At 43.9% G+C, this 19,411-nt stretch overlaps 1 protein-coding gene across 3 annotated transcripts in view; it reads left to right on the plus strand.

The window, feature by feature from the left end:
• Nucleotides 1-19,411, plus strand: part of fbxl17 (F-box and leucine-rich repeat protein 17) — a 298,794-nt gene that overhangs the window by 148,094 nt on the left and 131,289 nt on the right. Inside the window, exon 9 of one of the 3 annotated variants that reach the window (XM_074637127.1) lies at nt 10,405-10,473. The exons of 1 other annotated variant lie outside the window; for it this stretch is intronic. In XM_074637127.1, coding sequence (XP_074493228.1) covers nt 10,405-10,473 — 69 coding nt within the window. The remainder of the gene's footprint in view (nt 1-10,404; nt 10,474-19,411) is intronic. One more of the 3 variants, XM_074637128.1, reaches the window with a different exon arrangement.

Here is a 19,411-nt window from a genome sequence, read left to right on the forward strand (position 1 = left end):
GAGAGAGAGAGAGAGAGAGAGAGAGAGAGAGAGAGAGAGAGAGAGAGAGAGAGAGAGAGAGAGAGAGAGAGAGAGAGAGAGAGAGAGAGAGAGAGAGAGAGAGAGAGAGAGAGAGAGAGAGAGAGAGAGAGAGAATATGAACAAATGTAGTGACCGCTAATGGCTTTATTGGAATGATACCAGTAATTAATTATTCTGCCCCCTCTTAAAAAAGACAGAGTGAAAAAAGAAAGGTTGAGTTAAGGCAGAGGAGCAGCCACAATCCGTAACGCGCTGTCTCAACTAATAGCTGGAAGTCAGCTTTTACTGATCACTGGACGGCTCTTTCCTAATTGATGGGATGAGTGTGAATGTGTGTGTGTTGGTCATTGTGCGTTGCATGTTTTCAGATGGTGTGTGTTGATGTGGGAATGTGAATGCCTGTTTGCTTTCCGGTGTGTATGTGTGTATGCTGTAAATCTAATCATTGTTAGTGTGAGGTAATCGAGTGGAAGGCGTGCCAGGAGACAACCTTGTCCCTCTGTTCTTGCTCTCTATACAAGTCAAGCACCTTTTCTTCCTCAATGAAACAACTTTTGACAGAGTTAGAAATCAAGGCAGCACATCTTTTGTCATCTTGTCTTCTCGCTGATATTTAATTTTCAAGCCTTCATTGTGGCTCTAAAGGTTTCGCTGGACGATGTCAGCTTTTCCCACTTTTGCTACACAGTGTACTAGGGATGCACCGATACCACTTTTTTCAGACTTAGTACAAGTACAAATACTTACATTTGGGTACTCGCCGATACCGAGTACCGGTACAAGTACTTCTCTGTGCCAAAAGACCCTTGTTAACAGCCAGCTGGAGGGTGTGAGCGACACACGGCAGGCTGGGGAGTCGAGGCCGTAGGTCGGCTTGGAAAGGCTCGGGTGCGACTGTCGACCGGGGCCCCAACCGCGTCGTGCCGCGGCCCACGTTAAAGGCGCCAGGGGTCTGTGAAGTTGTCGGCATCCCACCTGACCCGTTTTGAAACACGGACCAAGGAGTCTAGCACATGCGCGAGTCAGAGGGTGCAAGCAAAACCCCATGGGGCAGTGAAAGTGAGTGCCGGCGCCACCGGCCCGTCTCGCCCGCACCGTCAGGGAGGTGGAGCGCGAGGACCCGAAAGATGGTGACGAGAGGTTAACGTTGCGCTGCTGTAAAGTGGTATCGGTGCAGTTGTATCGGAGCCGTTTTGCGAGTACATGAGCACAGTATCGGACCCGATACCCGATACTGGTATCGGGTATCGGTGCATCTCTACAGTGTACCTAACTACATACTAACATCTGCCAACACACACAGTAACAGTGCAGATGTAACTGATGTTATCATAAGAAAACGCAGCCCGGTCGCACAAAAAGGCGTGTGACTGACACCAAAAGCGCGTAATAAGAACGCTCTTCTTGCTTTAGGCATATAATTTTCATGCCATGTGGTCTGTACTGACTGCTCCGCGTGAATATGCAGTGCTCAGAACTAGTGATGTAGAATATAAAGGGAGAGGCGCCGCGTATGGCAGGCGGGAGGGGAGGTTTATGGGTCCAACAAACCCGAGACTTTCAATCAGGAGACTGGTGTTTTGTTTTGCAAGATAACTGTTACTGATACGCCAGTGGGGCGCTGTTTTACCAAAAAAAAGCCTTATTAAACACTGTTTAATGATTGATATGATATTAGAAATACTTTATTGACCTCCGGGGTGAAATTACAGTTGTTCCATTTTGGTAAAAACATATATACTGGAAAAATAAAGTTCGGAAACTTGTGTTTGGTGGATTATTTCTCTGTTGTTACAATGCTAATGGTCATTGTATTTTACATGGTTGGAAAGCCTGTTTATTTACCTTCACAATGATGTCCAACTTGTAAGGATCATGCATTTGTGGGATGAGCAGCACAGCTGATTATGTGGGGAGCGCCCAAGAAAAATGTTCCAAAATGCTCTGCCAATGGTAAACAGTGTATTCTCATAAGGCTACCAGGAAGCCTGCGATGACTGCCCTTCACCGTCAGGCCCGTTTGTGCTGGTGTCGACAACACAGACAATGGAACCTGAACATGTGGGGGAATGTCATGTTCAGTGATGAGTCCAGGTTCTGTCTGCCAAAGTTGGATGGCAGGGTCAAAGTATGGAGACGACGTGGAGAACGCTATGCTGATTGGTGCACCGATCGAGTAACAGCTTTTGGTGGGGGCAGTGTCAAGGTGTGGGGCGGCATCTCCCTCACTGGCAAAACAAGGCTTGTCATCATTGAAGGCCATCTCAATGCAGTGAGATATTGGGATGAGATTCTGCAGCCAGTGGCGATCCCATATCTCCACAATCTGGGACCTAACTTCATCCTCCAAGATGACAACGCTCGCCCCCACAGAGCCAGGGTTATCACAGACTACCTCCACAATGTGGGAGTAGAGAGAATGGAACGGCCTGCCCAGAGTCCAGACCTCAACCCAATTCAACACTTGTGGGATCAGCTTGGGCGTGCTGTACGTGTTAGAGTGACCAACACAACCTCGTTGGCTGACCTGCAACGAATCCTGGTTGAGGAATGGAACGCCATCCCACAGCAACGTGTGACCAGGTTGGTGACCAACATGAGGAGGAGGTGCTAGGCTGTTGTGGCTGCGTATGGATCTTCCACCGCTACTGAGGCTCCTGACGGTGGATTAAATGAATAAAGTGTAAAATTGCCAATATGTCTTGTTTGTTCCTTGTTACTGATAGAGAGTTCAATCATCCAATCCACCAAACAACTCAAAACAAGAGTCAACACCAACAGGAGAATACACTGTTTACCATTGACGGAGCATTTTGGCAAATTTTTCTTGGGCGCTACCCACATAATCAGCTGTGCTGCTCATCCCACAAATGCATGATCCTTACAAGTTGGACATCACTGCGAAGGTAAATAAACAGGCTTTCCAACGATGTAAAATACAATGCTAATTAGTATTGTAACAACAGAGAAATAGTCAACCAAACACAAGTTTACGAACTTTGTTTTTCCAGTTTATATAAACATAGAGAAGTTATAAGAAAAATATAAAGAATAGAGATAAAATGTAAATATGTGTATATAAAATGAATGCAAATATAAAATTAACTATCAAATAAATCACAAACTTAAGTATAGGGGACATCAGATAACTGCATACTTTTTAATTTTTTAATGAATCATTTTTTATTTTTTAACATTTTTAATGAATAAAAAATAAATGATGATAAAATCTTAAGTTCCATGTTCTGTCAACTATTATTCCATTACTTTTCCTATAATAGTTTCAGTATTGGTATCAGACAACTGAGTCTCCAGTTCACTGTCAGGGAGAGTTAGCAGCCACGGTGTTGTGTGTATTGTCGAGGATACATGCAGCCACTTTCCCATTAAGACTCCACCGCACCATTTAGTTTAGCTGCGAGGTTGTCAGCTGTGTGTCTGCCTGGCGTAACGTTACTCTGTCTGCCCGGCGTAACGTTAGCGAGTATCCGACAGACCGTGTCTGTTTGGTTTGTGCTATGTTCAGCTGGAGCGTTGCTGGTGGCTTCGTACTCGCCAGCTTTTCTCCTTAAAGTGACAAGCCACTCCTCTGAGTTTTGCTCAGCTTTTTATTTAATTTTTAATATTTCTTTTAACCGTTTAACCAATAGCATCAATCATTTAATATTCTTAACGACGGTTAACGGTCAAACAGTTAATTATTAACATCCCTACTTCGAATACCTTCGAATACTTCTCACCGAAGCTTTGAAGCCCGACATTGTTCGGGACAGCCCTACCTAACTGAGTGGTTTTGTTGCCCCCTGCTGGTAGGCTACTGCACCTTCATACAGGCGTGTAATATTCGACGAGGCACAAAATGTCACTGATACACTATCCTGTGTTGGATCGACGGGTCTATTACATGCTTTGGCGTGATATCTGGTTTCAAAATGAACACCACCAGTCACAAAACCCTACCATTATAATTCATAGCAAGCATTGTTCTCAATTTGTTGAATTTTCTTTACCACCAATGTGCAATGCCAAACTGCTGTGAAGTTGTAAAAAGAAGTATATTCAGTATGAACACTGATGGGATATTTCTCCAGGTTTTCCTCGGCGGCTTTGGTAGCACTGAAGGCCTTTGCAGGGCACTGAGGAAACGCTGAGCGTATCCAGAGGGAATGGATGATTATCACGTCCCTGGATGTAGCTACTTTCACTCTGTGATTAACCTCTGGTGGTGTGTGGGGTGTTTTATTGAGGTGTGCTTGAGTGTGTGTGTGTGCAGGTGATTGGGCCCTGGGTGTAGATCTAATGGAGCCAAAGGGATGATTACACTGAAAAGGTCAGATTTGTCTCCAGTTCCTGCAATTAGCACACCAGAGGAGGAGAGATGGAGACATTGGATGAGTAATGCAGACACAGAAAGAGATGGAGATTGAGAGGAAAAGAAGGAGAGGGACAATTGAGGGAATTAACTTTAACAAGTATGACAAAGACAGGAGGATATCAGAGAGAGGGAGAGGGGTCAACAGGAAATGCTCGTCTTTGTATCAACACTAGCATTACTGGTGCACCATGGTGTACCATGTAAGCACTATAGTGTACTGTATTATGACACTGAGTCTGGAAACAGACTCAGACAATTTGCCAGACACCAACACAAAACCTGTATTCGGCCAACATTTCATTTGTAGTTAATGTTATTATTAGACTTGGCCGGCATGTCCAAGTTATTGTTGTTTCATTGTACCCTTATGCAGTAAATGCATTTGCGCTACATTCTGGTCTTGTGAAATGATTCCTTTAGTTACATGTATAATATCATGTCAAATAATAAGATAAATAGAAATGATTTTGAGCACTATTAAAGCAGATCAAAAGTGTTGTACAGAGAGTGATACAACTACAGTAAATTATGATAACTTTGAAAATAAGGTAATGATGATAAACAAATAGCACAAAAATACAAAGACATAACACATGAGCAATTTGGAAGCCTTTGGGCCCCGATACCAAAGGTTAGGTCACCTTTAGTTTTTACCAACCCATTATCACGACAAAGTGTGTAATAGACCTGCCTGTCCACCAGAGGATAGCGTGTTAGTGTCAGTGCTCCGCTGAGGCGTGAATATTACACGTGTGTATGAAAGTGAAGCACATGAACATGTCACGAGAACTGATGCTTCGGTACCAAGCCGAAGCATCGGCCTATACACTATATAATGAATTTCGATGAAGAGTGGATGTGAAAGTCAACCCAGGAGGATCCAACATGAAAGGGGGGCTGAGGATGAAACGCTCATAGTTCCTGTATAAAGAGCGAGTCCATGTTATGTTTATAGCTTACGTTGCAGCTTTGGTCCAAGTGGAGATGCCTCCTTTTTGGGGGGAATATATGTCGAGTCATTTCATATTATTTTTCAGGGCCTTGGAGATTTGTTGAACTCCGAAAGAATGCTGATCTGCAGCCAGTGGGATCTGTGACTCAGCTCTCAGGCATAGACACTATTTGTCCCAGCATGTTTGCGTTTGTGACCATGTGTTTGTGAGTACTCCTGTGTATAAGTGCTGTTGTGCATTTGTATAAGTGCAGTGCATCTGCTTAGGCATTTCTACAATTACTCGTGCCAGTGTGAGTGCTAGTGTATGTGAGAATGTGCAACTATGTGACTTGTGTGCACATGTTTTGTGAGCTTTTCAAAGGGTTTTTGAACTGATTATTCATTCAAACAGCATGTGTTTGTACCCGAGATCCCAGATTGTATACATTTTAGACAGGCTGTTCTTGTAATGGCGGCCTGTGGCTCGTGTTTTTAATCATGAATGAGAATAAAGAAATGTTGTTTTGTACTTTTGCGCCTCTTCAGTGGATTGTGACAGATTGTGTTAGGAGTGACACCACTCCACTGAAGATTACAACAGTTCTGACAGGCACTGTGTTTTCAGTGACTGAAGCAAGAGCAAATTGGACTAGATGGAGAGAGTGTGTTGAACATCAAACCACTGAGTTGCACTTCAAAAGCTCCCTCTTCAAATCCTCTGCACAAAGTCATCATTGACATTGTGTTTAGTCTGTGCATGAAGGATGTCTGAATCACTTTGTCTTTGTCAAGGAGTGATCTTAAGTGAAAGGTTAGTATGGTGTTTAATATGAATTTTACAAGGAATGTGCTTCAACCTTGTAGTACAACTTAAGACATGAAGGTCAACTGGTTTCAGACAGAAAGAGGTAGTTTGAGATTGAAATGTGTGCTAGAATGAAGGTGGCCAAGGGGTTTGAGGTGCTGACCTTGTAATCACAGGGTCCTCAGTTTGAGTCTTTTGTCACACACCATTCCCCATTTCTCTCCTGTCAGCTCTTGACTGTCTAATCTCTGATAAATGCTTATCATTTGCAAACTTTTAATCATCATGAGATAGTTTCAGGTGCATTTATATTAAAAAATCCCCCCCCCCCCAACATAAAACATCAATAAAACCATGCATCACCTGCTGTATCAATGCACAACTGGGTAAACTATATTATTACTCTACACAGAGTTTCCCACAGTGTTTTATAGCTACGATATGCTGGCCAAAAAACCCCGCCCCCGCTAACATAAAAAATTATTACACTTATGAAATAAAATGAAATAAAAGCGTAATCGCTGGGGGAAAAGTGCTGGGATGCTACAGTATCTGACATAACATAACATATATATGCATATATATAATTTATATACGAGTGTGGGTGTTGTTTAGGCCTTCATCTACTAACTAAATTGTTCATGAGACAAGATGTTTGTACCACCTCGGCTCGGGAATACCTCAGGAATACCCTGCTTTATCCATTATTTCTTCCTTTGCTCCACAGGTGTCATGGTCCTTGAATTGATTGCAAATGTATGTTGTGTTTTGGACATCTATGGGAATAGCATCAGCCTGTATATAACTAGTAACCCTCAAGTTGAAGACTTCAGTTTGTTGAACATGATTTGGAGGCTTAATTGTTGCTCAACACACAGTGTTGCCTGGTGAAATATGTTGGTGTGTGTCTGCCTGTAGGTGTGGACAGGTAGCACCGTGCTGCACCGTGCTGCACCGCTGAGGGATTTCTGTTGTCTTCCTGCTCCGTCCTGACAGCGAGTAGCTCATTATTTCCTACCAGTTCTTCTGGGAGCGTGTTACAATTCCTTCTCATGCGCACACGCACACACATGCACACACAGCTTTAGACCACTTGACCTTGGTTGCTATGACAGCAGCAGTAAAGGCTGCACTGAGGTGTCAGTGCGTCTCTTTGACGAGTCCCGCCGGCACACCAACCCCCGGCCCACCCGTGTTCTGCGTTTGTGTGTATGTGTGTAATGATGATTAATACCTTTGTTTTGAAAGCCAACAGAGAGTTGTTGTGTGTTGGCATGTGTGTTGTGTGTGTGTGTGTGTGTGTGTGTGTGTGTGTGTGTGTGTGTGTGTGTGTGTGTGTGTGTGTGTGTGTGTGTGTGTGTGTGTGTGTGTGTGTGTGTGTGTGTGTGTGTGTTGTGTGTGTGTGTGTGTGTGTGTGTGTGTTTGCGTGTTTGCCTCTCTATGTCAGTGAGCATGTGCTTGCCTCCGTCTGGCCGTGTGTGTGTGTTTGCGTGTTTGCCTCTCTATGTCAGTGAGCATGTGCTTGCCTCCGTCTGGCCGTGCGAGTGTGTTTTCTGCCTGTTCGGGTGCACCGGTAGTTTCCCCGCCTCGTACCCTCCTACAGTGGCTGTCACCAGCATGATTGTTGTTTATAGTTTGGACATCTTGCACCTTCCCCGTTGTTCGTCGACCTCTTTCTGGTCACACTGGCCGTCGTCAACATGTTTTGCTTTTAGAATGTTTTGAAGAGTTGGGAGGTGGTGGCTTCGTCTTTACCAAAACATCAGTTAGGGCGACACTCCGAACGTCTTCTAATTAGTTGTTTACCTCTCAACATCTCAGCGCTCTCTACACCTGTAGGAGTTTCTCATTAATATGTTCTTGTGAAACTTGTCGTGATGACACTTTCAAATGACTTTGGAATGAAAAATAACATGACACAGAGTTGGCTCAACAGTCGTGGTCACATGTTTGGGACTTGTTGTTGGTTGATTTAATGTTTATGTCACAGAGACACACGGTTATTTCATTGTTACTCATTGTCAAAGCCTTATTACCTTTCTTATTATCTTATTATTATTTTCCTTCGCTGCTACAACGACCCAATTTCCCTCCTTCGATTAAACATCAGCAAATATATAATTCCTGGCAACTAAAAAATGGGCAGAAACGTCACTTGAAAGGGATTTTAGAAAATAGCAGCTTCTATAATGACAGACATGTATTCTTACATAATCGTGCACAGTTTGCCGTAAACGCTACTTGACTGGAAACAGACTTAATCAGTTTTTTGTTATTGTCTCACTATTATGCACATTTTTGGATTATGCCTTTAATCCGTCTTCTCTGTTATCATTATTAAAGCTGCACTGGGTAGAATTCGAGCAAATATGATTCCAAAAAAATATTTTTAAAAAGCGGTCACTATATCTTGACTAGGGATGCTAATTTTGAAAAAAAAATTTAACCGATAACCGACCCACGTTAACCGATTATTAACCGTTAACCGACAAGATTATTGCGCCGTATGCAGCGGTGTACCAGCTGCAGAGTATGTGCACAACAGACAACTGAGTCCCCAGTTCTCCGTCCTGGAGAGTTAGCAGCCACGGTCCTGCGTGTAGTGTCGCGGAGACGCGGACATATGCAGCCACTTTCACAGGAACTTCACCGCATCATTTAGTTTACTTTAGCAGGTTGTCAGCTGTGTGTCAGCCCAGCGTAATGGTAGCGAGTGTCCGACAAACCGTGTGTTGTATTTGTGCTACTTTCACAGCTGAAGCGTTGCTGGTGGCTTCGCGCTCGCTGTAGTCACACACATACGGTCTGTCAGCGCGGCGTAACGTTAGCGAGAGTCCGACAGACCGTGTGTGTTAGGCGGCGATGAGTTTAGGGTTGTCGGTGGCGTTCTAGCTGTAAACGTAGGTGTAACAATGTGTGTACAGTTTATTTGTCGGTGATAAAACGCTACTACTCAGCTACAACTCTGTCTATGAGAGACGGCCGTCAATTACTCACCGACTCCGACCAAACGGTCAAACTAGACAGCGCTGATAAAATATGAATCGATATTCTGTTACTGTAATGCCTATTTCTCTCCTCAGATGTTCTCAGAATCATCTTGTAGTGTACTGTTTAGCTGTAAAATGAGAAAGTTCGTGACCCGGCAGCCATGTTGAGATCTGTTGAGGAAATACCGCCCACCAGCCGGAGCACAGCCAATAGGAACGCTCTCTCTCTGAAATGACCTGTGATTGGTCAAAGTCTCCCGTCACTCGCTAGATTTTTTTTAAAGCCTGAAAACAGAGCCATGAGGAGGCGCAGGAGTCTTGTTTTCTCTCAGAACACTTGAATTACAATATGCTGAAAGGTTATTATGGAATTTTTGCCCAATGATGCCAAACAATGTACTGCCTACTGAAGCTTTAAGATCCAAGCTAAATTTTCTCTTGCAATTTCAGTGACTGTACATAAACTGCACTAACACATAAAGTGGTGACTGCTGGAAATAGTACACTCGCTTGTAAGAAACGAGCAGTACTGCCCTGTGTGGCTATTTCTTTGTGTTAGTTAAGAAGTCTGATTGTGAATCGCCCACTTTGATACCGACTTGAAATCAGGGAGGTTTTCTGCATGTTTACACGAGGCAACGTAACAACCATTCCCAATGGACAGACAGACAGGCAGGCAGGGAGGCTGGGAACACGCATCTACCCAGCATGTGCACCTATGAATATTTATATTACCCTGTTTGTATGAACATTTAACCAACCTCTTTCTCTCTCTGTCTTTTTCATGTTTCTGCTGATGTTGCTGCGTCAAATCCAGGTAAGAAAACCACTCATTTCAGGCTCTATGCTCATTATTTCCCCCGCTTGTTTCTCTCAAAACTGTGCTTATTTCAGCTTTGATCATTCAGGTGTTTTCTGGCGCTTTGCACAACAAGAGGTTTAAATTGGTCTACCATCATGCATAACAAACTGGGAGGTTTTGCTCTAAAAGAAACATTTTGGTGTTGCTATGGAAAGAGGAACTCAGCGCACTTTCTCTTTACCTTTTCTTCCTCTTTATGTCTTTCTTTCCTTTCCTTTTATACGCTCTATTCTCTCTGATCTGATAGGGTTCATATTTAATGCTTCACTTATGTTTATTAGCTCCACATGAAGAACAATTTTAGTAGCTTTTGGACACCACCCACACTTCTCTCCCAGTTTTGGCTTAATATCTCTTCCTCTCCTCCTCTCCCTCTTCTCTTTTCTTTCTATGCTTTTTCATGTCTGCGGTCTGCAGTCACAGAAAGACAGACAGAGAAATCAATGTTTCTTTTCCCAGATCTGGACTTTGTTGGCTCACTCAAAGGTAGTTAGGTCATGCGGCTGTGGCTCAGAGGGTAGAGCAGGTTGTCCACCAATCGGAAGGTCGGTGGTTCGATCCCCGGCTGCTCCGGGTCACATGTCGATGTGTCCTTGAGCAAGACACTTAACCCCAAATTGCTCCCGGAGGCATAGCCATCGGTGTGTGAATGAGTATTTAGATTAAATCCTGATGGGCAAAGTTGGCACCTTAGTAGCCTCTGCCATCAGTGTATGAATGTGTGTGTGAATGGGTGAATACTGACATGTAGTGTAAAGCGCTTTGAGTGGTCTGAAGACTAGAAAAGCGCTATATAAGTCCAAGTCCATTTACCATGCGCTGCTTTAGTCAGGTGTGATGCTGCTGCTGTTGCCAGTGTGTAGCCTGAACCAACTGTGGCTGCCCTGCGCCATCACAGTATCAGTCAGCTGCTCTGGCAAGAGGCAAGTCTGTGTCCTTTTCTCTGTTTGCTTGCCAGTATTTTGTCTATATGTGTCTTAGACGGAGGGTTAGCGTGAGACTATGTGCATGTACGTTTTGCTGGCAGACAGTACTGGGTCGTTGTGGAGTAGTGTGCTGGCACTGGTGAGGTCCAGTTACCCAGAGTGCACTACACCTTAGGAGGTAATGCGATTAGGGGGGCAGGGACAGGGGATTTGTTCAATGAGCATAGAGAGGGACATCAAACACAAAAAAGATGGGATTATCAGAAGATGAAGGGGAAAAAGAGCCCATATATCCCTGTGTGTCTTTCAGCCAGCTCCCCCTGGGAGTAAAGAGGAGGAGGGATGATGACGCACAGGCCAGGAGTAAGGTCTCTTCCTGTCGTTCTCTCACTAAGGAGTTCCCTTATGCTCTCTCTCGCTCTCTCTCTTGCTCCTCCTTTGTGGCAGGATCCCATCCTCCCGTAAGCCCTCAGGGAATCCCCATCAAACCTGGATGTTATCCCACGTCATGAAGTGTTGGCCCAGTCCATAAATTATGCAGGTTAAGTTCCCTACAGTGCACCCTCAGAGCAAACACAGTGAAACACAAAATGCAATGCAACCAGCAGGAAATCCCCTCTGTTTTGCCCTTTCATATTTGTATTTGCAGACTGGCAAAATGGCCGAGTCAGCATATAAACATAAAGATGTGTTAGCAAAGTTACTTTGTGGGTACCAAACTGTTTAGTGTAATCTGAAGGTTCAAGAAACATGACAGCCCAACTTTGGGTCTGTTTGTTTTGATGACCAGCCGCGACGGCGTGTGGCTGGTATTGTTTTCACTGTGTGAGTCTGTTTAGAGTACTTTGCCAGTTTTTTATGTCTGTCTGTCTGTGGACAGGCCCTGCGATGGACTGGCGACCTGTCCAGGGTGTACCCTGCCTTCGCCCAATGTCGGCTGGGATCGGCTCCAGCCCCCCCCCGCGACCCCTAACGGGATAAGCGGTTGCAGATGGATGGATGGATGGATGGATGGATGTCTGTGGACAGATTTTATCTAGGGGTGTACAATTAATCCAAACTTTATTGAAATGGCAACATGGCCTGCTCGATGTTCAAATCGCAGGAGGCGCAATATTTCTTAAAGGCAAAATGGGTGTCAAAATACCATTTAGAGTTAAAAATTGTTGTGCTTCAGAGACGTTCTGGCCTTCACATCATATATTACAGACTTAAGAAAACATCTTTGTTTGGTACAGACCCCTGCAAAAATCACACCATAATCATTTCATTTTCATGTTTTTCAATGAAAACGAGAATAATGGTGTAAAAATGATCATTCCCTCTAATATCGCAATTGCAATATCAGTCAAATTAATTGCACTTAGACATGTTTTCAAAATCATGCAGCCCTAATTTTATCAACGCGATAACGTTGCAACTGGGCAAGATGCAGTTATAAAACTTTACAAGTGTGTAGTTGAGCTCAAGATGAAGGCTGAAGATGGGTGTTATCTGAGCAAGGGCGCCAGAGGCAGGGGGGGTAGGAGGTTGGGAAGCGGCCGGTGTGTTCTCATCACAAGATGGTCTCTATATGTTGATGTTTCTGACACACCATCATACAGGCTCTGGCAGGCTCACCTCCGGCTACCTCAATCCACTGTGTTGTCACGACTCCCTACTCCTTCACACAAAGTGACCTTTGTAAAAATGATGGCTAAAATGGCATCAGGAGTTGGTCTAAGGGCGGAGCGCTGATAGTTGCAATGGAATCTAAAGAGATGAGGGTTGTATAGAGTGGTGCAGTTTGCAGAGGGGATTTTAAAGGCAAGATAGAGGATTGTCCATCTGAACTTTTATAATCTATCTGTTTGCCCTCTTCTCTCCACCACTCCGTCTCAGTGGCCTGTTGTAGCTGTAGTGCCAGATTAGTGGTGTCGATAACAGGCTTCCAGGGTGTCTGTCTAGATAATTGTTAGGACTTCAACAGATTATTCTCAGAGCAGCTTTTTAAACACATTAGAGCTGATAATATTTTAGTATTTATTTCTTTTTGTAGTGTGGTTTTTGATTTTCAATATAGATGAGAAAGAGAAACAATTTGTTTTGCATCCTATATCAAAGTTTGTTCTGTTTAATATTACAAATTGCAATCTGTGATAATAAAAGCTGCACTAGGCGAAATCAAAGTGGACCCACAAACTGCTGCCACAACAAAGAAAAGCATCTCATATTTAGAGATAGGGAAGGCTTTTGATACAGTAACATGGAACAGAGGCAACCCAAGTTGTTTCAAGAGAATGGAGAACCATTAAGTGTACTTTTTGATTTTGAAAAATAAATAAATTAAACATGATTAGATGCAGAAATTGTGCCACCATGCACATTTAAGGACAGGACCATCCTAGTTTTCAGTCTTTCTTTTTTTTTACCTCTGTCCCTCTCTTTGTCTTTATTTCTTTGTCTGTATTAAGTTGCGTTCAGATAAAGCTGAGAGCACTTTATTGCCTTGATTTATTTGCACGAATTTGACATTTGGAGTGTTTTTACAGTCCCTTTGTATTAGCCGCAAACAGCCAACGGAGGAGACAGGCAGATGTCAGCTGGAAGTAGCGCACAGTGTGTAATGGAGTGTACTTGTATATGTGCGCGCGCTGCAGCTGAGATTCAGCCTGATTGCAAAACGTACCAGCAACTTCACATCTCTCTGTTATTTTCCTCCAGATTCTCTCACGTTTTCTCGTCTCGTCTCTGTGTTCATGCGTCAGACGACATCATGAGCAGAATTATTTATCCAAAGTTGAGGCTTGTTCCGCTCACATCTGTTTTTAGACCTGCTTCCCGTTCAGTCTGAGCACACCTTTTGTTTGTCTCTCACACAGTGTGCTCCTGTGTCTGTATATGCTTTGCCTTTTGATTGACCTTGTAATCTGATGATGTTTTATGAGTTTGCGATGGGGGGGGAAAAAAGACACATTGGGCGAGAGCTAAAGTTCTCTGTGATGTGTGTTTGCTCTCAGTTCACATTCCAACCATAACAATCTGAATCATCAGTTTAAAGGCTGCTTTGGTGTGTGTTTCCAAAAAAGATCTTGTGATTTACCCAGAAATGCGGCGAGGAGGAGAAGCTCGGCTCTTGTAAAACTCAGTAACTCCACCATCAGCATGGGAAAATATGTGCGGTCTGGGCCAGTGCTATTCCATCGTGTTTGTGTGCGTGCGCATTTACATTCAGTGCATCTCCTCCCTGTTGATGTGTGTTTGTGCACGTGTACTTTCAGCCGGGTCTTTGGGCTGTACCTCCATGAGGTTAGAGGACCATGGTTTCTCACGCTGGTCAGAGGAGCTCGTAAAAACAGTCAATGAGAGGTTGATGTCATTCACCCGACCGCAGCGGGGCTATTTGTGAGTCCGTTAACGAAAGAACGGCTGGATGGACAGATGAACTCGGTTTGGGGTTTTACAGAAAAGTCCTACGGATCATCTAGCTGAAGACAGATCTGTTGACCTGTATTAGTGCACGCACAAACCCGCTCTCTTCCTGTCTGTTCTGATGGGTCCCCTTTACCCCGAGTTAGGCCAAAGGAAACATCTCAGCAGCTATTAAAGTGAGTTTGGGCTCTTTATGAGGGGCTGTAATGTTTTTAGTGAGCCGTTATTACACAGTGTCCAGTTTCAGTCTCTCCACTGATGTATCCTCTAAAAACCTGCTCTGCACCGGCTTTATTGATGTGGCTTCACTTCTAGTAGCATGAGACAGGCAAGCTCAATCTTTCCTCCCTCCTTCCTCTTGGCTCTTTTTCCTTACAGTCCATAGCTCTTCTCTTGTCTCCACACATTTCCTCACTCTTTTTTCATTATTTCTGTCTATAGAATTTCCTTATTTTGTTCATCCGTCCCTCTTTTTCAGCCTCATCCTGACAGTTTTTGGTGCCGTCACATCTTGCAGCTAAAAATCTTTGTTTTGTATGATGTGTGTGCGTGTGCACGCATACAAAATCAGCAAATTCTTCACTATCAGTATCTCAAGGGGCATATGATGGTATGGAAATTTGTTCAGCACAGCCCCTAATAGTTCTGCGGTAATCGTAGTCTGTGGCGGCGCTGGAAAAGACCGGGAGAGTGAAGTGGAGGAAGATGGGAGAGACAGGAAAGAAAGAGAGAGAAAGAACGTAGAAAACTGCATCACAATAGGCATAATGCTTAGCATTTTGATGCGAGGGCAGATCCATAATTCATGTTGCTAATGAAAGCTAGGAGGGAGCCAATGAGTGTGGATGGGACCATGCTGATCAGATGGGAGGTAATAGCATTACCATACAGATAGAGTTAATGTGCTTCCTGTGCCACACCCCCTTCTCCTCTCCTCTCCTCTCCTCTCCTCTCCTCTCCTCTCCTCTCCTCTCCTCTCCTCTCCTCTCCTCTCCTCTCCTCTCTCATTCACTCTCCTCTCGTCTCCCGGTGCCAGCAGCTCCTATTCCATTGCCTCCACAGGCCCAGTTTGCCTTGGCCTCTCACCACTGAATATAGACTGAATGATTTGCTCCTACTCTGTTAAAAAGAGCTGATATTGGCAGGAAAGGATGTTGAAAGAACGCTTGCCATCCACGGGAGACTGGAAAAAGCAAAAAGAGTGAGAGAGTGTGTGTCGGTGTTCAGGGTAGCAGGTGTGTATTTGTCACTCTGCCTGCGTCCTTGTGTAAAAGTATGTACATGTGTGTTCCTGTGGTCAGCGACTGGGACCGACATGGGGCCCCAGCAGGTAACTGGGCCCAGGCTTCTGTGAGTCATTTGGCTTTGTAGACAGATGTGTGGCTGCAGGCCCTTCTGTGGCTGTGTCAGAAGCTCGGCCAGAGTCGGTTCTCGCTGCAGAGAAGGGACATGAGAGATTGGATTTGACTATTTTAAGGTTATTTTTTGCAGCACTGGGATAGATAGAGTGGTTAGAGACTGAGAAGACGCAAGGCTGGGAGAGCAGGATAGTAACTTGTGATGGACTTCTTCTTTCAGCAAGTCACAATACTCAGTCTCAGAGTGTATAGTGTCAGTCACAGCACCGTTTGTGTAAACTGTCTGTACATTAATGCTATCTTCAAAGTCAGGTTCAGAGGGCTCCTGAGGGTGAAGCCTGCACTCTGCTGTTCTACAGATAAGAGCAGTTTGGAGTTCTCATTGGCAAAATGTGAAAGCCAAAAAGTTATTTCAGAGAGAGGATATCGCAGGTGTTTAGGCCCCTGATCTGAGTGTGAAGTAGAAAAGGCCGGGCCAGCACTTACGACTTGGCCTTCGTTTTCAACAGATGCACTCACAAACAGAGGCAGAGCGGTGAGGAAAGTGTCGCCCAAGGGCACATCAGCCAAGCAGAGAGGGAGTCGGAGATGTGGTTATCATTTCTTTTGATGAAGCCACAGAAGGCTAAAGGGCCTGTAGTCGAATAAGCTGCCCTCTCCCGCCTTTTGTCTGTTCAGACTGATGGTCAAAGACCCTGAGACTTCCGACTTCAAACTGCCTGCATTTCAAAGGGTCCATTCAGACAGTCGCTCCATCAGTCTGTCAGTCAGTCTGTCAGTTAGTCCATCACTAAGTCGATATAATGATTCTCCCCGTCTCTCTGAGGTCCGTATGCCCATTGGTTATCTCTCCGGGCTTCCTCATACATTAATTTATGAGCTCAGCCCATTCTGTGCAGGGAGGGGTCTGATTGGATTGTCAGATCTCAGTTTTCCTCTATAACTGTTCATCTCATCTCCACATTTCACTTGTGCTTTCTCCCCTGGTCCTCACACTGAGACTCTCTAAACGGTGAAGAGCTGTCCACCTTCTATCGCCTTCAGCTGGCTTGTAGACCTGCCCAGCCAGGGATAGGGAGGTTATAGATTGTGTGTGTGTGTGTGTGTGTGTGTGTGCATCGTTGCATCCAAGGGCCTTTGTGTGCATATATGTGTATACATATAGACATATGCGTGTTGTGAAGAACCTATGGCCTATTTCACAAGAGCCAATCTAAGTAATGAAAGGAGTGAGAAGGGGATAGGGAGTGCGTTGGTGGGAGGCAGCGGGAGAGAGAGAAGGAGCACTGTGTCCAAATTATAATACAAATCATATCGAGTCAATCATAAAAGCAGTCGAGATTTACTAGTTTCATTTCACTTCCCGAGATTCTTCAGTTTAATAGGGCAGCAGGGAGGAGAGAGCAGGATTGCATGGGTGAAATGGGGAGTGCGTGCATGCATATGTGTGTGTGCGTGTGTGTGTGCGTAATCTATGAATAACCCTCCACAAGCCATCTCAACTACTGGCTCACAGCCCCCTAGCTGGAGATAGAGCAGTAACGTCTTATAGGCATCTATTATTGAAGAAGCTGAGCTGGTAGGAAGGCTACCAAACCCCTGTCCAACTGTAAACACTGGGAATGAAAAAGAGAAACACCCTTGCAGATACCTGTCCTGTAAAAGAATACAAGATTTCAAGATTGAAACAACACCATACATTTACAGTGCCCATGAATTTGTCTCCTTACCTTTTATATGCAGCAATGTTCTACCTGGATATACATTTAATGAGTGTTTTGGATAGTTAATAACTTGTTTTTACTTTTTACTAGCTTGGTTTCAAAGAATAAAACCCCTTAAAGGACCAGTGTGTAACAATTTTGTTTTTCTTTAGTTTATAATCACCTGATAATAAGAATTGTTGCATTTTCTTAACCTTAGAATGAGCCGTTTATATGTACATAGGGAGCCAGTGCCCTCTCCATGGAGTCTGCATGTTGCTCTGCCATGTTTCAACAGTAGAACAGAACGGACAAACCAAACACTGAACTTTTCCTGCCTGGGCCGCAGTTGATAACGTTACTCCCTGCCGTAGCCGTTGCTCTCTCTCTCTTGCTTCACCACTCACTTCCCAGGTAAACACACACTCTATGCACTGGCTCTGCTCCAGATGGCTCTTGAGAGGATTATTTGCATTTTCGCGCCGGCCACCATAGCTCTTCAACAGGAGCGGAGGCGGGAGAGGCTTCAGTTGGTTGCAATCTCTTCACTTCACTGCTAAATACCGCCAGATTCTACACACTGGACCTTTAAAATCAAATCAGTCTTATCACAAGGTCCTTTTAAATACTGTTGTGGAGCTTTTGATCAATCCCACGATCTTCCTTAGCAGATGGAATTTGCTCAACTTCCTTAAAGTGCTCAGAAAATGGAAATTTGAAACTCTACAATCTATAATTTCACGATAACTGGGCAAACTCAAATTGTTTTGTCAACTACTGTTTTTTTACCTTGTTTCTGAAAGTGTCTGATGGCATTACAGTAAGCCCATTGAGTCGGTGCAAAGGGAAACAAAACCACTGGACTCTGGACTGGACTGGGCACTGGACTGGCTTGTTAAAGTAAAAACAGTGTTCTCTGTGTGGAAACACCAGAGCATTTGGAGACAGTAAGTTGTCAGTTGTAAAGCCCATTTTTTTACAACAGTCAAACTAAGGTAGTGGAGCCTTTTCTCTGAATTTTTAACTCAACTTTAGGGGAATTATTTCAAGTGTTTTGGCAGCTGAGAGATTTTGCTTGGCTTTTCTGAAGAAACAATACTCAAACCAAATATCTAAGTGTTGAAAACAGTGTTTGCTTACCTTGGAAAACCTGCCACGCTTTGATCCAAGCGGGGTTACCGTTCATATCATGTAGCAATTCAATTTGTGCTCACATCACGTTTACAATCAGAACAGATTCAAAGGACTAATCTGTACGTGTAGCAGAGTATTTATTTTTGTGTTTACTGCCGGTTTGCCTTATCTTATTGCTCTCGATCGCCGCGTTGCGATTGTGTACGGGTGCATGTATACACGTTGGCGCGCCTGGTGTTTGGACATTGAGACGTTCATTGTTAAGCTGTCAGAATTGTCTGAGCGGGTAGAGATGGACATCAGTCTATGTGACAGCCAACGATCCAACTGTCATACCTCTCCATAGACATCCCCACTCCATCATGCTGCCATAGAGGGAAGTGGTGGGTAAAGTGATGGAGAGGACGGGAGAGTGGAGGAGTCAGAAGTTAAAAGTAGGCAGAGAATGAGAGATAGTTTGTTTAACTTTAATATAAGGCTGGGCTGTAATGTTGAAATCAATATCACAATATTAATAGCCAGATATATAGATATTTTTTACTGAAACATATCACAATCTAGATGTATGAATAAATGATGTATGAACAAAATAATGCAATTAGTTTTGTAAAGCAATGAACTGCTCTGCATTGCTAAGCAACATGCTCATACATAAGATAATATTAAAGTATCGCTTAGCCTAGTTTCAGACCTGAATTGCTGCTAAGATTTTTGACCGCAGTGAATATGTTGTTTTTGAAAGGCTAAACGCCAACAAATATGGAGTGAAGCTGCATATTTCGTTAGATACAAACATGTCGTGAATTTTGGAAATTATTACATCTATCTTTTTTTTGAGTGTTGACTTTTAGACTATAGAAAGCTCTGGAATTATTGGAAATGGAAATTTAGA

The sequence above is a fragment of the Sebastes fasciatus genome, chromosome 6 (assembly GCF_043250625.1).
Source record: "Sebastes fasciatus isolate fSebFas1 chromosome 6, fSebFas1.pri, whole genome shotgun sequence".
NCBI lineage: Eukaryota > Metazoa > Chordata > Actinopteri > Perciformes > Sebastidae > Sebastes > Sebastes fasciatus.